Here is a 21,774-nt window from a genome sequence, read left to right as displayed (position 1 = left end):
GGATTATATCAGTCTCACTATCAGTTACGTTCCCATATGTAGCTCATTTGGACTAATACAACATATTATTATACACAACGGATTGGATCAGATCAGTATCTGTTACGTACCAATACGTACATCTCCATCTCATGTCGCCTGCACTAAGGAAATGCTTCCCTGGCTGGCGCTCTTGTACTGATTCCATTCATCGCATTTCCAAATTCAATGTTTCCAGCACCGCTGCAAAAGCCTATAAAGCCCTCCCGCCTGGTCGAAAGCATTGTCAACCGGCCACTCCTGAAACTTAAAAGGCTCTCGTAAATTGCCCCACTCGTGCTTTCAACGTTTGCATTACCCACACCACGTCCCCCCCCCCCCCCCCCCCCCCAAACAAGGAAACATGTCTATCCTTAGCTTCGCTCTGGGTATCTTAGGTATGCGGATCTCGTTTTCAGCAGGCGCTATAACGGTCTTGGGACTTATGTCTCTTTGCCTTACTCTCGTACAGTTTTTAAAGTATCGCTTTCTAACTACACAATAATATACACACACTCCCCACCAAAAAATACAAACAGTAGCACAAAAGTCATTTTATTCATAAGAACAGTTGCTATCGAACACTTCTTGATTCTTCTACTCTCTTGTTTTGGCCCAGGGAATGCAACCGCGATTCTGGGTCTCCTCTCTCCTATGTGAGTCTGCCTGATCACGCTTTTATTACAGGAAACCAATTTCTATTTAAAGTTTTTGGGAAGCTCCAACAACTGGTGTTGTTTCTAGACAGCTTAGCCAAGATACCAATTTGTATTTGACAATTGTTGTTGTTTCTACGTATTTTTCACGGACAACTTAGCCGCACTTACACCCGGACACCTTCTACACCTTTTGTCGGTTTTCCAGGCCCACCTTTTGGCTCATCTTCCGGCGAAAGACTACCGGCGCATTCTCTCCTCAGCCATACTTGTTTAGCCTCCTCTCAAGCATGTTTTGGGCGTATTATGGGATGCTCAAGAAAGGTGGAACGTTTGTAATTATAATAAGCGCAACAAGTTGCGCTTTCCAAGTGTTCTATATCTCTTTGTATCTCGTGTTCGGGAGCAATTCCCAACGGGTATGGGACTTCCTACCAAATGTTTTTTTTTCTGAAGTGACTTCTACTATTCAAGGTTTCCGGAAACTACGGTCCAAATTGTATTGACATAGCTTTCCCACAGAAAAAAACTGCGTGCATTTTGGTGGCGATCATTACTTCATACGCTGCAACTATAGTATCGACATTGAGACTAGCGCATGGGAACGAACCTATTGTCGTATTCGGCATACTGTGTACTATCACGTCCGTCTTTTCGACTGCAGCTCCTTTGAGTATTATGGTAAGATACCGAGACTTTGAAGATTGGATCTTTTTTCTTTTGTTGCATGTCTTCTGCAGCATCCTGTGCTTCGAACGTGAGTCTCACGGTAATGATGGTTGTTCCGGTTTGTTACAGCGTCGGGTAATCAAAACGAGAAGTGTCCAATACATGCCGTTTACCTTGTCATTGTTCTTATTTCTGAACGGAGCAACTTGGCTAGGCTATGCATTGTCCATAAAAGATCTGTTTCTCGCGGTAAGTTGGTCCTTGCACAGATTCTTTGAACTCTACAGGTTATTCTACTCAGATTGCATCGTATACGATAGTCTGACGCTGGATTTCTCTCTCTCTCTCAATTGTAGATACCAAATGCTATCGGCTCCAGTTTAGGAGGAGCTCAGCTTGCACTCTACATTTTCTACAGAATTTATGGCGTCCAGGTTGAGGTCATGGACAAAACTCTGGATGGTTTTAGCTCGAAACAAGGCGAGTCCCTGAAAAAGATTGAGATCATAGCCATCGGAAGCACCAGCAGCAAGTTGTCGGCTTCACAGCCGCCCGTCTCTCTTGTCGACGTAGGAGTACATGATAATCTACAGATCTTCGTCCCTACACAAACAGTACTGTAGTAAGTACTGTAAGTCCACGCCAAAGTTTGATGGTAGCTGAAGGAGTCCTGTCGCAAGGAGCAGACAGACAACGAAGACGCGCCTTTTCGTAGAATGCGTAATCAGTACGTGGTTTTCTTACAAAAACCTGAAGATGTATCGATCAAGCTTTTGTATTCTTCAAATAAAGTGTGCTATATTTCAATGGAAGCGCGTGTCTCCTCTTGCTAACTAACCTGTGCAAGAAAGTATATGTGATGATGAGGTTGTTTTGGTTTGCATTTACAATGACTAGCAGGTTGACCCGTGGCATAGCCACAGGTTTGGGTTGAAGTGGAAGTTGAGAGTATAGTTTTCACAGCAAAGTTCTCACAGAAGGGGAGAGACAGACGAACCCACGTAGTTTTGTTGACAAACAAACCCACTTTCACGACAAATGATAAACTTCAATCCTTTCGTTACAAAACAGAATGGAAAACTTGGAATAAATTACAATGTCATTCACGTGGCTTTCTTGGATCGAGCTTTGCAATTTTGAAAGGCAATAAAATATATATCTTTTAATGATAGAATTTGCTTGAGAGTAGTAACAAAACGATTGACTTTTAACAAGCAAGCTAAGTAGCTTACAAGAGTACAAATAATCATGCTGAAATTGTTGATATGAGTCTCACCTCACGAAGTAGTATGGTGGCACTTAATCACCGGGTGCACAATTAACTCCATTACTCCTATACCTATGTATTTGCAAGCCTAGGCTCTTTAGAGACTAAGAATATGTAATGTAAAGCTTAATATACATATCAAGAGAAGATTATGGCTATCCATCATTTAGCTCACTAGCTTATTTTGAGTCAGCAAGCCCAACTTGACTTTGTTTAACTATTACACTCTCTATAGCAAGAAGTCAATGTGATTAATGGTAGCTACCATGTGATATATTTTGTATTGTACACTATGTGAAGATAACACTCCATTATAAATTTTCATTAGCATCATGGTAACATTGAATAAGGTATGGGAGATAGAGATTAAGGTAATACAATTACTAATCTCCTAGGAGCATGTGTAAAGAGGAGAGCGCATGAATGAAAAGGCTCTCAGATTGTTCTAGTATAAAAGCCATGTCTTGTCATGCCCATCTGCCCATGTTGCTTTTCATAGAATATAGCATTTTCTACATGGTGTCCTCCACAAGCTTTGCATACTTCACATCATTTGCATTTGTTGTATCATTGACATACTTTTCACCAATCACAGCGCTCGCATAATTCCTTACTTACACCAATCATATGTCTCTAGACCCCATCAATGCCATTCACAACATACCATGAAAGACAAGTAGATAGTGGCATGCTCTATCCTTATCAGCTCCACCCGTACCCTAAGGACCAGCTTCAAGGTTATCCCTCACACTTATTATATCCTTCACTCGTAGTCAATGTTTCTAAGCATCAACTCACCCACACCCTAAGGACCAGCCTCTACATTAGGATCAGCCTCTAGGTTATCCCTCACACTTACCATATCCTTCACATCACCGTCAATGTTTTTAAGCATCTCCTGTCACCTACACCTAATCCTAACCCTACAACTATCAGCTTCACATTGCCTCCCTGTACCCTCTTCTCATGGCCAAGCGTCAGGGGTTGATTATGAGCATGGGGCATCGACTAGAGCTGTGGTCATGGTGATCCATACCCTCCTCGAACCCTACACTATTACTCAATCCAATGCCTCCCTCCAATCCTAGAGCTTCTCCCAACCAACTTACACTCTCTTGACCTCCCTTTAACTCCCTCCATTGACCTTACAGTTTCTTAACCCCACCCTTAGGGAAAGTGACAATATTTCATCCCCCTATGGTTATAATCTTGAACATCCCTTGCCTACCCTCTCCATAGGATACAAACCCAGGCATACAATGATAGTGTAGGGTGAACAATTTGGCACCACTCCCACATAGTTATGTCGAGAGATCAAGATGCAACCCCAACAATGAAACCAAACACCACACCCAATAACTAATTTTCATAATTTTTAATCCTAAAGAAGTTGCAATTCTCTCATGATGGCAAGAAAGAAAATTGGAGCTAATCCCATGAGTATGTGACCCATTGCATTAGGCTTACACCATTTACAATTACTTATTTACAAACCCTTCTCTAGTTTAAGGACTAGGAAAAATATTTTGGAAGGAAGTAAGGGTAAGGTTTTGCAAAGTGCAAAGTAAGGGTAAGGTGCCCAAAATGAGTCATACAATGATTGGTATCCTTCGCAAATGCATTGCTCTTTTCTCCTTCATGATCATCTTGCTTGAAGTATGACTAGAGCTGACCCTACATTACGATAGATTCCAAAAAGCTAAAACCTACTCCTTATACAATATTTGATCTAAAAAGTACCATTCCCATCATTTGCAAACATCACCTTGATTAGTCACGATCTTCATAGATCATTATCATTTCCCACTATCTTTGCAATATGCTGCATCAAAGGCTATTGCACACTTAGGGAGGGACAAGGAATAGAACAAGTGTTGAGCACTTACAAGCATAAGAATCCACCACATTAAGAAGTCTTTATGGACCCTAATTTATCCTTATTTATGGAACTTTATCCATAGAAGGGACAGTGGACACGAATTCACTCATAGAAAAGAGTACTTCTATGGATTGTCCCAAATGTGCAATAGGATAGTTCCCACAAAGCTATAAGAACTTGGATATTGAGAAACTTTGCTAAATTGAAATTACCTAAGTATAAAGAGAAGGGGGGAATTTTAGGCACCTTTGAGGTTTCTACATTATTTTGACATAGATAAACAAATTCCAATCAAAATAAGCTTCTCCTCCCATGAGAATCATCTAAATGGTTCTTTGTCTTTTATTGATGAAGCATCTAAATGGTTCTTTGAATTTTATAGAAAGAGCACCCATGCAAGGAAAACCTTTTACCAAGAGAACAAGCATGCTAGAGGACCCTTACTAATGAAGAGTGCAATTGGATCCTTGACTTTTACCAAAGTGAGAACATGCTAGGAGGACCTTAACACACAACTCATTAGGAGATTATAGTCAACTAAGCTACATTGCCTACACTTTAGCAATATCAAGAAAATTAAGAAAAGAGGACTTATGGGCATACACGGGTGTGCTAAAGAGATTGTTTGGACTAGTGATGATACTAGACTTGAGATAACTACCTAATATTCTGGCTCACAGCTGCATTGTGCATCTATATGGAAAGAGATGGAAGGACTTTTAAAGCTACTTTATCTCAGCAAATGTCTACAAAATCTATATTGACATAAAGATGGTCAAGGTTTCATGGGAGATTTAAATTGTTGGATCAATACTAGTGGTTTACTTTGATCTAATTGGTTTTAAGTCAAACGTATATCTAAGATCATCTCAAAATTTTGTCAATTCACAAATTAAAAAGGGGAATGGTTATAGTAAATTCCCATATGGTAAACTATTTCACCTCACAATAGTTGTATATTTACAACATGGTAAAGTGAAGTGCCATGTGGTAAGAATATATACCATGTATGCGACAATGTTTTTCCACATAGATAACAATATAAAACAAGTTTGGTACTTTTATACTTAGAATACAAATCTATCTATATCTATAAGAACAAGTACTCCTAAATCAAGCTGGCTAGATCTCTAAAAGGCCTAAAATTGATAAATTAGTAGAGCTTTAACCTTTACTTTATATGTTTTTTAAATATTATTTCTTTTATTTATGCTATATATCATGAGTTTTTTAATGTTCTTTGTGCGGCCAATTGTGTGGTCCACTTATATGCTACACTAGATCAGCCTACATGTAAGTATTTGTATCTCATTTGTATATATCAAGTGTATAACTTATATATAAATGAATTCTAGCCACTTTTTCTCCACATGTTTCCATGTCTTTCCATCATCTAGCAACCTTAATGTTCATCCATGGAATGCAGATTTAAGCATGTCAATCCATATGTTGAGCCATTGATGCAAAAATTAAAACACATGTATTATGTGCTAGGATGGGAATTTGGCCCAAAACCTTCTTAGGCACCTTTAAACCTTGCATGTCTTCCATGTAGCATGATTTACCATAGTTTGGAAAGACTCTAAAGTGCCTGTATGTACCCCATAAATGAATGAAATCCTTATAAAATGCATGAATTAAGCTACAAACCATTCCCAATGCAGTTTAAATTGTTTGCCTTGTTTCTCAATGATGCAATGATATTTCTTTTTGCAAGCAATGTCTGAAGTAGCTTGCAAAGCAAACTTGATAAGAATATTTAAAGAAGGCTTGGCGGGTCACTCATAAATATGTAAGCATAGCACGTGGGCTCAATAGAAGGAGTATTTAAAATACCATTTTTATACATGTTTCGCATAGATAAGGGTACTATATTAAGGGGGTATTCACAGATTGAATTAATAAAGGGTGTGTTTTATTCATGATAAATTTTCACAGATAAGGGGTATTACAAATAAGCCTTGAACGCACGTGATATATTATAGGGTTTATACATAGTGACCCCCTCGAGGGCTTGCTAGTCAAATGCATAGGAAAGGCAAATATGATTTAAAAAACTTATTGAAAGATGGCATACATGTTTGGGTTTGACCATCCATATCTTTCTTGCAAATTTAGAATCAGGCCAATGGATGCAAGTTGAGATTAGATTGCCCCTTCAAAGAGCATTGTGGTCATGTGTGCTTGTAATCTCTCATTCATCTAGACTCATGGAAACTTCCTCCTCATCAACTACTATTGGCTCATCCACATGCACTACTACACACGGATCCTATTGCGACGTTCAAGTACCGACGTTTAGCGCGTGCGGGGTGCTAATCATCGGTATTGGAAGAGCGCCTCATCAAGGGTCGCTATATAGTGACTTTAGTCAAACGTCGCTATAGCGACCATTTCTAAAGTCGCTATATAGTGACTTTTATCAAAATTGTAAGTGTCGTTATATAGCGACACTGAGATACTTTTTTATAGCGACGTTTTACAGAGAGTTTTTTTTCTCATATCGACCTTAAAAGTTAGTTTTCTCCAATGGTAATTTTTTTAAAATTTTCATACATGTTTGATCTTTTGAGAGAATAAAAGTATGAGAGCATGTACGTAAAGCCTTTGATGCTCATATATTCATGTCCAAGTTTGAGATGAAAAAAATCAATGAAGAGCATTTACATCAACGATTTCATCTTAAGCCAAGTCTAACGCGCCAAACAAGTCTATCTCTAACTCTATACCGAGTTGATCTCCTATATCATCATCATACTCTAGCATCGTACATTTACCTAAAAGTACTTGATCATCTTCTTCAATAAAGTGTGGTGATTCTTGATGATCGTTGTCTTCTTTCTCAATATCGTGATCTCCATCTTCCTCCCGTTTGATGTCATTATGCGCATCTTCCTCTTGGCTCATATTGTGATCTTCATCTTCTTTGCTAGATTCATCTGGATTAATTAGATTCGGCATTGGTAGTGGCATCTCCATATCCACATCTCTATCTTCAAAAATTTGCTTACTTCGTGGTGCAACTTGGATCACGTACCACCATCTTGGATCAAAACGATCCGGATGAAAAACCACCTATATTGAAGATGGGTTCCAAATGTCGTCAATTATATATATGAAATTATGCTTAAGTACATGTATCAATGGATCTTTAAAAATGAAAGCTTCGATTAATTAAATCATTAGTATGCACTTGCTCACAGTGCTCGGGAAGAACAAAAGTATCACTTTCATCGGTCCAATGTTTAGTGGAGTCTATTGCAAAGAAACTGCTACTATCTTTTCTCATGGTCGCATGGGGACCATTGTAAACAGTTCTAAACCATTTTACATCAAGAATGAAAATACTAAATCGTCTAAAATCAACTTCATAGATTTCGTGTATGGTTCCACAATAATCCAACTGTGAGGAGAGAAGATTGGTATCTGAAGCACTTGCTTGGCTATCTTGTGTGAAGTTAGCCATGACTCCACAATCATACGTGACTCTCTTTGAATCGATGCGTTCCATGCAAAAATGTCGTCCATATGACCATAATGCAGCGTACTTTTTGTACTATAAAAGACCATCATCAAAACAATGAAGATGCATCTATTTTATAGCATATATTGCCACAAATAATTACTTAATTACGTCAAAAGGTAAGAGACTTACATGCATCATACATCCAAATGATAACTCTCGCTCGCGCTTGTTTATTGTCTCTCCATCGCATTTGGCTTTATGTAGAGCCAGTTGTAGCCAATCAAGTGACATGTGAGTGGGGAGAAGAGCCAAATCCTGTGGATACGGTTGCGATCGCCTGTACATTACTCTGAATCTCGTCCTTGCATTTATTCTTTCTGCTTTGGCTGCTTCATATCTCTCAATCCACTTCTGCATCTCCTTGCTATTGAGGATACAAAACTTATTGAATTTCTCAATTTGCTCTTCACTCATCTTTCTTTCAATCCCTTTTCCTTGGGGAACCTCGCCAACGATGTGATCATCATCCTTGTTATTGCAAGCTTGCAGCATATCGAGATCCGTGGATGCAAGAAACTCCGTGATATATACTAATGACTCTTGCACAAGCCATCCCTCTGCCATGCTTGCTTCTAGTCTTGCTCTTTGTCTTACAAATCCCTTCAAAGTTTTCATAAACCGCTCGAGAAAAAACATCCACCGACTATGAACGGTACCTACAATAGCCACCTCATCAACTATGTGCACAAGCAAGTGTACTTGAGTTGTCATAATGCTCGAGGGAAAGTGCTTCTCAAGCAAGCATACGGCTTTGATGGATTCCACCCTAGCCTTCTCGATGCTTGATATGGAGATCTCTTTTTGAGATATCCACCTAATTCACATGCCCATGTAAGATATTTTCATAATCAGTCTACAAATTATTCAGCTTAAATTGAAGAAAATGCAATCAATGCGATTTGATAGTAAGCATACCTCACAATACCACTGATCTTGAATATAGCATTTCTAACATCTTCTTGTAAGCACCCTTTTATTGTAATTGGGAGGATGAACTATCAAAGCAACAAAGAAGTCATGTCAACAATATAACATAATCATAATTACGCTAACACATCACGATTATCGGTACACTAATTCTACAGCTTAGAATACTTGTAAGACCTTGTGCCAATCATGGGACTTGAGCCCACTAAGCTTATTGTCCTTTGAAAATGCTCCTTTCAAGCAACGCATGTACCTTGTTAGTGTTTGAAAAGAGGCAATGTCCGCCTTGACCGCTGCCTCCTCCCTCGTAGAGAGGATCCACGTTGCTTTCGGGAGGACAACTTTTCTCGAAGCATGCACTTGGGGCCACAAACAAGACATCCTATTCATAGCACGCAAGTCTTCTTGCACTCCTCTCGAGTCTTTGGAACCAACCAAGTGTGCCCAAATAGTAGCCCCCACATTCTTGAAGATATGCATGGGATCCAAGAGATGATTAATTTGTAAATGATCCCAATAAGGAAGCTCGTAAAAGATCGATAGCCTCTTCAAACCAGGAGGAGGTTCCTCTCCATTCACCCTCCAAGCCTGAATCCAGTCACTTGCCTTCAAATATGATGGTGGTGGATCAAGCTGACCTCCACGCACGAGATCGTCCATCGAAAGGTATCGAGCTTGACCTTCATAAACATTTTTCCTCATATGTTTGGAGTATCATGCAAGAGATTTCAAACCCGGTCCACAAACAGGACAAGCATGGTACCCACTTGTAACAAGTCCTCACGCATGTATGAATGTGTTAGTATAAGACATGCGTGCAAAAGAGACTCATAAAAGCATAATCCTATATTATACATGTAGAGACACAACCACGTACCTACGCACTCTCCATATCCTGGGTAGTCATGCATGGTCCACATCAAGATACCCCTGACCAAAATATCATTGGTATGTCTAGGAGCTCTAGAAATATCAAAGACCCACACTCCTCTCCATAATATCTGTAACTCCTCTATCAAAGGTGCCATGTACACGTCCATATTTTTTGCCTTGTACTTCCCTAGCACAAGTAGTGCAAGCATGAGGTGTTCCTTTTTTATTGTTAACCATGGTGGGATATTGTAATTCACCATGACTAGGGGCCATGTTGACCAAGATGTCGAGCGTAACCTGAAAGGATTCATGCCGTCCATGGTGAGCCCAAGATGTAAGTTGCGTGGCTCCCTCGTAAAGTCTGACCACTGATTGTCTATGTACTTCCAAGCTGCACAATCTGCGGGAATCTTCAATGTGTCATCAATGGACCAATGAGATGCATGCCATGTCATTAACTCTGCTATGGATTTGCATTGGAACATGTGCTGTATTCTTGCAATGATGGGAAAGTGTCTCAAGACCTTTACCAGTATCTGCTCACCCTGCAAGTCATCTCTATATCGTTGTTCTCCACATTTTGGACAACTAGCCAAATCTCCATGCTCACGACAAAAGAGAATACAGTCATTACGGCAAGCATGGATGGTATCATAATCCATACCCACCATTGTTAGCATCTTCTTCGCTTCATCTCTTGATGCGGGCATGGTATTTGGTGTAGGCAACATCTTCTGGAGCAACCTATCATAATTCAAACATACATAGGCTTCGAATAATGATGATTTGATACACTAATCCATACATGATTCTCAAAACAAACAATATCCAAATAATGAGTCAAATTAATGCAGGAGCTAACCTCATTAAGGCCGAGACACTTGTATCCGACCACCCATACTTTACTTGCAAATTCAAGATTGAGAGACAAGCATGTAGTTTAGATATCCTAGCACCCTCGTACAACTGTGTTGATTGCAACTCTCGCATTTTGACCTTAGACTCTGACATCACGTGTACATGGGATGTAGTGTCCCTAAAAATAGAATCCATCATGTCGACCATACCCTCGTCATCATCCGGGAGACTATAGTCTTGCTCAAAGTGTGAAGGTATATGCGTATCCTTGTCAGCCTCCTCATCCTGTTTTAAGATTTCGTGTAAATATAAGATCTTGTCTCAAGGTTTCGTATCATAATGGTATCCAATATTAACCACAAACTCAAATAGCTTTGACTTACCGATAATCCATCAACACGTGCAACACCAACGGTGGGTACTGGTTCGGACTCCTCCCCATACATCTGTAAGTGGCGCATGATAATATGACGTTGATGTCGTACTTCTCGCTTGCAATGAGTGCAATGATAATACAACCTCTCCGTAAGGTGTTGGAGCATCATCTAACGAGCTTCCACTCGTCCGTTCCATCTGCACACTTCTAAAATCACAACATAAGTTGCAAGGAAATATATTAACAGTAATAAAATAGCCACCTATGAGCTTCTTTTTTAGCTTTAAACAATAAGTGCCCTAAAGCGTCGCTATATAGCAACGTTTTGCTCTGTTCTGTCGCTATATAGCGACGATTTGCTTTGTTCCATCACTATATAGTGACGCTTTTAAATATAAGCATCGCTATATAGCGACTGACCAACGTCACTATATAGTGACGCTGTGGGCTAAAACCCGAAACCCCACGACGCGGCACTTTCTTTAGCATCTCTATTGTGGGAAAAGTAATCTCTCCTCCCACCTCATATCCGACAACCTCGCTTTCCTCCTCTCTATACTCCACTCCTCACCACTACTCAACCCCTCTCCTAAGACTTGTGCTCCCTCTCCACCCTTCTCCCTCTTTGCTTGTGTGAAAAGAAGTTTTTCAAGAAGGTGAGTCTCTTTGAGCAATGTAGGTTCGTTTTTTATGAGATTTTGTTTTGTGAATGTTGAAGCATGTTTCTCCTTGTATTGCTAAGGCTATGTGCTAGTTTTCATGCTTGATTTTCAAGGGTTAAAGACAAAAAACGAGATTTTGTGAAAAAAAGAAGACTCACCTCTTCTAGTCTTTTTTGTATTTCTCTTCCTCCTCTTTCTCCTTGTCTCCTCAATCCAATCCCTTTGAGAAGTTGCTTCTTTAAACTCCTCTTTCCTCTAACTAGTTATTTGAAAAATGGTATGTTTCCTCTCTTTTGTAGGGCCAATCCACAAAACACCGAGCGGGACTATTTTAGGTAAGAAAGTGCTTCCTCTTTTTTCCTTTTGTTATTTTTGTTATTTGCATTGTGACGGGCATAGGAACCCTCTCTTCCCCTATTCCCTCTTCTTTCCCTCTTTTCTCCTCTTCCTTCTCTTCTTTTTCCCTCTTCTTTTTCCCCTCTTTCAATCTCTTTTCCCCTCTTCTTTTTCCCCCTCTTTCAATCTCTTTTTCCCTCCTTTCCTTCTCTTCTTTTTTCCCTCTTTCAATCTCTTTTCCCCTCTTCCTTCTCTTATGTTTATGCTCTTTTCCCCTCTTCTTTTTCCCCTCTTTCAATCTCTTTTCCTCTTTTCCTCTCTCTTTCCCCCTCTCTTTCCCCTCTTTCAATCTCTTTTTTTCTCTTTTTCTTTTATGCTTAAGTCTCTCTTTTTCTTTTATGCTTATATGCTCATGCATAAGCATAAGCATATGCTTTATTTCCTTTTCCTCTTCTTCCTCTTATGCTTATGCTTATGCATGAGCATATGTCTCCTTCTCCTTCTCCTTCTCCTTCTCCATCTCCTCTTTTCTTCCTTTCCTCTCTCTTTCCCCCCCTCTTTCCCCTCTTTCAATCTCTTTTCATAAGCATATGTATTTGCCTATGCATAAGCATAAGCATATGTCTCCTTCTCTTATGCTCATGCATAAGGATAAGCATAAGCATGAGCATATGTCTCCTTCTCTGTAGGCCACTTGGATCCTCATTGTATGTTGCAAGGGAGGACAAGTTCTGTAGCCTAAGGTCTCTGTGGGAGCCAGTGGTTTTTATCCAAAGGGAGAAAGGATTTAATGCATTCGTGGCACATGCAAGCATTGCAGTTTGAAGTTGAAGAAGAAGACATTCAATGTCTGTCCAAATAAAATGAGGGAAGATAACCATGTTGCTCTAAAATGGAGGAGATTTGAAAATGTCAATGTTGAAGGATCCGATAAAAAGAGATGGCTACTATCATATAAGAGTACCCAGCTAAGGGAGCTTGTAGGTCACGTGGTTTAATCCATCCCAAAATTTGTGCTTCACAATTTCATGGCCAACTAGTAGGATAAGCAATTCAGGACATGCCTTGCTAATTTTCCCTATGACACTATTGTATCTGTCATAGATTTTGCAAAAAATTATTCATTTCAAGAATAAGATGAGATACAAAGTGCTCACTAGTATAACAAGCAGATAACAATTCTTGTGCATATCACGTACAGTCATTTGCTTGATTCTTCCATGCCTGATGTCAATCTACTTGCTGACTCACAGGAGTCCAGGTTAGTGCAACGCATGTACCATTTCTACATTTCAGATGATAGGGAACATGACACCTTATTTGTGCAGCATGCTTTTCTACTGCATTGGGAATGGCTGAAAAAGGAAAATCCCCATGCAAAAAATATAAAACAACATTGGGTGTGGTCAAATGGTGCTGCCTCTCAATTTAAATCAGCCCGTGGATTCTACTTCATCTCAAGGTTTAAATCCCTGACTAGTCTAGACATGATGTGGAATTTCTTTGGGTCTAGCCATGGCAAGGGTGAACATGATGGATGCGGTGCTGTTATTAAGGAAGCTCTATTTAAACACCAATTAGCATGCCCTCAAGAAAAATTCAATGATGCCCATGATGCCATAACATGGCTTACAGCCAACCTCTCCACAAGCATGCATTCAACATATAATAAACAAAGCCTTAAGAAAATTGTAGTATGCAGAATGTTCCATGAAGTGAAAGTGAGGAGAAGCTGGCACGATTGTGAGAAAATTAAAGGAGTTCGTGGTCTGCACAACATATGGTACTTTTTAAACAACCAACTGATTAAAACAAGAGAACTTTCTTGTTTCTATAGTGCGTGCATCATAGGGGATCATGACGATTGTGAGAACATTGCAACTGTGAAGACATGGGAGCGAGTTCAAGTTTTCCCTCTACATTCAGATGGAGTGATAAACAATGGAGAGACAAATGACTTGCCATAGTTTGGGGAGAGTTTCGATGACCTCACTGACTATCTGGAAGAGGGGGATAACTTTGCAGTTGTCACAGATTCTAGGGAGAACAAGGAAGATGACCCATACTTTTTGTTGTAGTGCACAAAACCTAAGCATAAGGTTGAGGAAACATTCAAGGATAATTGGGAAACAACCTATGAGAACTGGGATGTAGTAATCGGAGCTTTTTGGTACAAAAAAACATCCAAGAGAGACCGCAATTATGAACTGCTACATAAGAGTCTACAAACATGTGTGTACTCTCATCTAGTAAGAGCTATTAAGTTCCAGATGCAACCTGTGCCACAATAAAAGAAGGGCAAGAGTGTCTTCAAATCGGATTTAGACACGCATGAGCACATCTTGGGGTGTCTACGAGCGATGGACAAGAATGACTGAGATAGTACTAAGAAAATGCATGTAGTCTCATTGCAAGGAAATAATATGTCCACTTGTCCTAGAAAATGGAATTTGTATTTGAGACTATGCTTCTTTTTAGTATATCCCAAACAACCACCATGTTGGTTTTATTAAATTATTTTTGTAAATCTCAAACAGTAAATCCCATGCTTGTTTTTAGTATATCCCAACAACCACCACACTGGTTTTCCATAATGAATCCACACATCCTACAAATCCATTCATCTTGTAATAATAGAAGCAAACCATCGTGCTGGTGGCTATCCTAGTGCAACCAACCATGACGTTGGCGATAACTTATCCTGCATTACTATTGTGCTATCCCTACACTACTGCCGTGCTATCCTAAAATTTGTTGCACAGTGCTATACTAAAATAGTGCCCTTTAGTTTGGTTATCGTTAACCGTCAGATTTCAACCATCGGGCTACTTAAAACATTTAAGTACTAAAATGGAAGCAAGTCAATACAAAATTAGGTATTATGAGCACCATGAGAAAGTCCACAAGTCCAAGAAATGTCTGTAAGATTTTTATTTTTTCAAAATACAACGACATTTTGCAGCTCAAGGAAATTCCAGACTCCCAACTATCTTATCAGCCTCTCTATGGCAAGCATCTCCCAGCTCTTTAGGCCAATCTGATGCACAATGGCAGACCTCTTCACACACTCAGATTACACACTACTTGCTTGACTCTACTGACTTATATGCCCATACTAACTCCTCCTTTTGCTGGGGGTCCTGTTCATCCTGGTCTTTGCGCTCTATACATCTTCGTGCCTCTATCATGTTTTGCCAAAAGAAACCTACATCATGAGCTTGACAAGCACCTTAAAGGAGCAGGAAAAACAATAGCCAAGGAAATTAATATTCACCGTCTCTGCCAACTCCAGGTAAAACACCCACCACCAAAGCATGTCTTCCTTGCAGCTATTTTCCTCCTTCTCCGAGTCTATTTCTGTGAGGATGCCATCCAACATCATTTTCAGATAGAAAAAAAGCATTCCAAAGTTATTTGGGTATGCCATATAATCGTTGTAGGTGGATCGGTAGTAGGTGGATTGGTGTACAGAGTTTGGATCCGTGTACATAGTTTTGGGGCTAGATTTCATAATGGGCTCTTAGTTGTGTCTGCACTGCACTTAAATAGGGAGAGAGTTCATTGAGCCCGACCTTCTCAATCTTCAGTCTCATGTTAGTTTGGTAATCGAAATCTTTGAGTTCATTGAGCCCGACCTTCTCATTCTTCAGTCTCATGTTAGTTGTCTAATCGAAATCTTTCATCTCACATTAGTTGTCTAATTGAAATCTTTCATCTCACATTAGTTGTCTAATCAAAATCTTTCAGTCTCACATTAGTGATCTAATCAAAATCTTTCGTCTCACATTACTTGTCAAATTGAAATCTTTCATCTCATTATTATCACCGTGCTAGCATGGATCAAAGGACACTATCTAGTAGTCACATAGCTGAGAAAACATTGCCCAAGTAAACTCTAGAGAAGATTAACAATTCAATAGATTACACCCATAGATTACATAGATTACATCTCAAAGACTCCTTTACTTCAGATTACATCTCAAGGACTCCTTGTTGAGCTCCTTGATTGCAGGCTCGATTCTCCTTGCTCCTCTCCAGAATGGGGCTGGTTCCTTCCTGCAAGGGCCCAACCCCTCCCTTCATGCCACTTCCTCTTTCCTTGATTTGAGCTTCCTGGTTGTAGGCTCGGCCCTTCTTGCTCCTATCCTGAAGGGGGCTAGTTCCTCCCTTCAAGCTCCTTTTTCTCGCAATCAGGCTCGATCTTGGCCTTCTTCAATTTGAGCTCCTTGACTTTTGTATCTTTTGCCCATATGGCGAATTGAGCTGCAGCATCTACTTTCTTGTCGTAGATAGCTGTATCAAGTAGGCACACTTGATCTGTCCATGACCTGGGCAATGGAAAATGGCATTCTCTACATAGCGATTTTGTATGCACAAACACCCCAATGCAAAAAACATGCACAGGGTGGCCATCGAATACAACAGAGTCATCTATGATGGGGGTATGGCAAACCATGCATTTTGGACCTTGCTGCATAGCAAGATAGGCATCCGATTTAACTATTGCAGCTGTCAATACCATAGTCTTGCTTTGTACATGATGAACTTACTTCTTGATTCCTTCCTCCCTTATCCTAAGGCTACAGATGTTCTCCTTCATCTCCTCCACTTTTTGCTCACTCTGTGTGCAACAACTTCATCTGAATCCCTCAGCATCTATTGAAGCTATGTAAATTGCTCAAACACATCTTCATGGCCCGTTTCCAAGACTTCCACTCTAGTTTCTAAATCTCTCAAGACAAAGGACTACTTTTTATAACTGTCAAAAGCCACGATAAGCTCGTGCACACATCTATCGTGATCTTCTTGCAGGGTCTTGTAGCTTACTCTTTGGACTTCCAATAGTGTTTCGAAAAAACAACCCACTGCTGCAAATTGCTCCACTGTGGCTGCTACAACTTGCTCCACTGTGGCTACTCTCTGCATCCTTCTTGGCCTGGGGAGCTGCCTTGTGTTGTCTTCTCACCCCAGCTGCTCTCTGCCCCATCCTTCCTGCCTTGAAGCTCTCTCGATGTTCCTGCATCACCTTTCTGGTTTTTGCATTCTCCCTTTTCAGCTCTCATCTGGTCTTTTTCAATGTTCAATGCATTATGCATGTTGTAGAGCCATTTGTAAAGACCCTCCTTTTTGGTGCTCTGATCTTCAAGATCCCTTCGCATCTTTTCTAACTCCTTGTCTGCCATGTCCCCATCATTTCTCACTTCTTCGAACCTATCTCGGAGCTCCTTCATGCACTTCTCTACTTCTTCTCTTCTATGCCTTTCCATGTCAACCATTTTTGTAGCGGCCTCAGCTTGTGCTCTTGTGCCTGCAAGGCCTTCGCTTGTGCCTCCTCTACCTTGGCTTCTGCACCTTCCCTGAGACTTTTCTCAAGTTGCACTGCCTTTGTTGCATCCATGGCTTTCTCTTGTAGAAAAGTCACCTTCTGAGACATATGCTTATCGTATTGCTCAAAAATCCCTTTGAGGGTAGATGCCATCAGGTGCATTGCAACTCTGGTGGATTAAGATGACAATTGGGATTTTCCATCCATGCAATTCTTCAATTTGGTTAACACACTCTTGGAGATCACCCTTAAGAAAGATACATCACGTCCTTTCAGTTGCTCTACTGCTGCTTGAACCTACCAGAACTTGCAGGCTCCTCTCATATCAGGAAAGAAGTGAATGGTCTTATTTAGCACATCTTGGAGGTTTGTTGGCAAGCTAGCATGCATGCATGATTACTACGAGTGTAGTAAATTACCAGTCACTGGGCTTGCATGCTTAGGAGAGTACTAGAGTGCATGGTAATGAGGGATTAGAGGTGATTAGGCTTCACAATTTACTTTTGTGGGAATTACTTCCCGATGGTGGTGGCTGTCATCAGAATTGGCTAGCAGTTAAAATTACCAACCACCGCTCACCCACCACCAGGCTTAAGAATGCATGAGCAGCCACCACTCACCCACCACCGGGCTTAAGCATGCATGATCACTACGAGTGCAGTAAAAATTACTAGTCATTGGGTTCGCATGCTCAGTAGAGTACTAGAGTGCATGGTAATGAGTGATTACAGCCACATCTGTCATGGCTACAACTCCACCGGGCTAGCAGTTAAAATTACCAGCCACCACTCAACCACCACCGGGCTTAAGCATGCATGATCACTACAAGTGCTGTAAAAATTAGTAGTCACTGGGCTTGCATGCTTAGTAGAGAACTAGAGTGCATGGTAATGAGTGATTAGAGCTTCATGATTTACCTTTGTGGAAATTACTGCCCAATGGTGGTGGCTCTCATCAACCACGTTTGTCATTGGCTAAGATTCCATCGGGCTGGCAATTAATTACCAGCCATCACAGTGGCACCACATGGTATCTTCTTCATGATTACCAGTCCATCTGTGGTGGTGCCTAAGATTCCACCGTGTTGGCCATGGATGGAACGCTGGGCTCCAACCACCACGGTGGCTTAAATTTTATAATATATATAAGATCCATGGCATTTGGCATTTGACTACCTTGGTCTCATCCAACCCTGCTCTGCTACTTTGCTCCACACCCCTCCTCTACCTCTTTTTCGCCCCTGCTCTACTTTGCTCCACGCTCCCTCCTCCAACTCTCATCACTCATCTGCTCCCCTGCTCATCTGCTGCTCAAGCACTCATCTTCAGCATGCATACTACCACCCCCCCTTGATGCTCTATGATCCCAATGTTATCTGCCTTCTCATATAACTTGTGATTGCATTGCACTCACCTAGAGTAGAAGTGCTAACACTAGTGGATTCCCCACACATTTGCATGTCACCACCTTAGATGACATGCTCATAGAGGGCCTCTTTATGGCTGTGATGTATGGGTTCCCCCTAGATGTTGATGAAGGCCTCAGTATTTTCAGAGCATAGTAGTCTCGACTTGTTGGAGAGGCCGTAATCTGAGTCCTGGCAATGTGCATGGTCTTCGGCCTCTCCATCATATCCTCCTTTGGCTCCCTAAAAATTATTTTGCTCAATTTTCACTCATTGATAAATTATATTTTTGACTTCATTTATATTTACTGCAACAAGGACTAAAATACCAGGAAAGAAGGGCTACAATTTCCTTAGTTTATGACCAAAATAGCGCTAAAATAACTCCAACAACCCACCGTTGTGGTTGCATGGAGATACATCTAGAAAAATACAATTGAACTTACAAAAATGCAATTGACGATATGGCCCTTGAGGGGTCCCCTCTAGGGGCAAGGGCCATATCGATGTGCATTATACAATATCCAAGATGCGACTGGACAGAAATGGCATGTCAATATGGACCTTGCCCCTAAAGGGGACCCCTCAAGGGCCATATCGTCAATTGCATTTTGCTTGGTTGCACAACGGAATGCATTTTCCTTGGTATACAAATATATAACTCCAATCTAACCAGCGTGGTGACTGTCATAGATCTTCTTCTATTTCCCAGTGTGCTAGTCATCATAGACCTCCTTTTGTAATATGTAAAAATAGGTAATGGAGATATATTTCCAAGAACCAGCGCGGTGATCTCTCCAAGACAACCTTGAATTCTAAGCAATGATAGGTCATCCTGCACTGAGGCGATGCTCAAAATGATAGATTGCATCTCATTATTATGCCAAAAACTAGCGTGGTGGTCTCTCCAAGCCAACCTATGCGTAGTGGTCTCTCCAAGCCAACCTTCAATTTTAATGATTTGCATGGGTGCGGTGCCCAGTGACAGGTGGCAAAGTTGCGACAAAGACCGTGTTGCGCGAAGCAATGCAAAGATGCCATGTGTCAAGCTATGCGGTGTTCAAAACAAATAGATTGCGTCTCATTATTATGCCAGTGCGCCTTCATGACATCTAAAAAATGAGAGCAGGTCTATGCAACATTCAAATATTCACCCAGAAGCGCATCGTGTCATGGCCCTAAAATGGTCCCAAAAATAGTTTCGCGATTGGCTACACCCAAGCAAACGTTGAACCTATGCCCTAATCTACCATTTAAAAAAATCCCCAAAACTGAAGTGTTGATATAAACAAAGTGTCAATATAAGTGCCAAAAATCTCAGCATGATATCATCCTTAAAATCATTCTCAAAAGCATCCATAAAAGCATCAAAATTACAAGCGCATCCACAAATAGCAACGTTAATTTCCACACTTAAATTTTGGTTCTACCACTTTTCTAACATTATTTTTTGTGCATCCAAAAATTGTGGAAAAAAAATTTTGAGTCATGTAACATCAAAAGTGTTCTTGGATATGGAAAAAGATTTGCAAGGTGAATTGTAGTAGTGTATGCAAACAGTGTCACAATCAACTATTTGAATAGATGTCACATATGACTGATATGAATTCAATCTACATCCACATTATTCTTGTGTAATAGCTAATACAAGTGATATAGAACTAAAGCTTGGAAAACAAAATAGGTACAAGTGTATGAATTATGTTTGAAACAGTTGGCTCCATGAAGATATTGAAAATTAAACTAATTCAATAATCCATCATGCATACAATCCATGATATTTAATATGCAAGTCCATATTAGAAATAAGGCATGTGTGAGCACAAAAACTCTCCAAAAACTATATACAAAAGATTCCATTTTATGAGGACATTGAAATGTAACCTTTAAAGAGATCCATAATACAATTTGACATAATTGGATGATTGTAGACACAGTAATCTGCATATGAAAGAGGTGCAGTATGGTTGGTTTTGTTTTCTCCCATATCTCAAATTATATTGAGTAAGAACTTATCCATGAGCACCTATCTATACCATCCTCATTTGTGCAATTATTTCTTTGCCAACGGACGTTGGTTTGGCACACACTCTAATGTAGTAGCTAGCAACAATAACATTAAAGATTTTATGCAAGAAGCTACATCTCCTATCTAGGGTAATCATCTTTTTCTTACTTTTTGATAGCATAGCTCTATGTCAAGTACACTCGCTTTTTCACAAGGTTGACCAGATCTCAAGATAGAGAAACCATCCAATGGTCTTTTCCCCTCCTAACACAGGTGAATCACTCCATTATGCCTATGAAATAGGTGTACGATGGCTTGCTACCTTTTCTACATCCCAATCTATCTTGATTAAGAACCTAGAGTAAGAACCTACCTTAAAAGTAGGTGTAGGATGGCATGCTACCTTTTTACATATCCCACTCTATCTTGAGTAAGAACCTAGAGTAAGAATCTAGAGTAAGGACCTACCTACACCATCTTTTGGTTACTTTTTGGCAAAAAAGTTCTAGTAGGACAATCCCTTTTGCATAAGGTTGGTTAGATCTCAAGATAGAGGAATCATCCAATTGTCTTATCCCTTTTGAATAATTCTAGGATACCTATGAAATCGGTGAATGATTCTTGTATACCTATAGAATAGGTGTAGGATGGTGTGCTACTTTTCCACATCCCACTCTATTTCAGAAAGAACTTGCCATGAATGATCATTCACAATATCATGCTTTGCCAATGTTTGTTATTTCTCTCATGCTAATAATGAGATGGCCAATAACATTTGCATGAAAGACCTATATGTACAAAGTTGCATCTCTTATAGGCTATCTAGGGTTATCATTTCTTGTCTACTTTTTTTATTATGAAGTTTTAAGTTGACAACACTACCTTTTGTCGAAGGTGAGTTGGACTTTGTGATTGAGCAACCATCCAATTATGATGTCCCCTCCCAACATAGTTGGATGATTGTAGACATGGTATCTAATTGAGATCT

The 21,774-nt window shown here is 40.2% G+C and overlaps 1 protein-coding gene across 1 annotated transcript; it reads left to right on the top strand.

Annotated features, from left to right (window-relative positions):
• The first annotated feature begins 356 nt into the window (after positions 1 to 356).
• LOC147901271 (bidirectional sugar transporter SWEET16-like) lies at positions 357 to 2,148 on the top strand. The gene is made up of 6 exons (XM_087375994.1): positions 357 to 416; positions 638 to 674; positions 883 to 1,093; positions 1,197 to 1,355; positions 1,473 to 1,592; positions 1,700 to 2,148. The coding sequence occupies exons 1-6, from the start codon at positions 383 to 385 to the stop codon at positions 1,964 to 1,966; spliced, it is 828 nt and encodes a 275-aa protein (XP_087232120.1). The 5' UTR covers positions 357 to 382; the 3' UTR covers positions 1,967 to 2,148.
• The last annotated feature ends 19,626 nt before the right edge of the window (positions 2,149 to 21,774 follow it).

The sequence above is a fragment of the Dipteris shenzhenensis genome, chromosome 6 (genome assembly GCF_047967505.1).
Source record: "Dipteris shenzhenensis isolate YYH24624 ecotype China chromosome 6, Dip_SZ_1.0, whole genome shotgun sequence".
Taxonomy (NCBI): domain Eukaryota; kingdom Viridiplantae; phylum Streptophyta; class Polypodiopsida; order Gleicheniales; family Dipteridaceae; genus Dipteris; species Dipteris shenzhenensis.
Note: the sequence above shows the minus strand (reverse complement) of the source record. Positions and strands in the feature narration are given on the sequence as shown.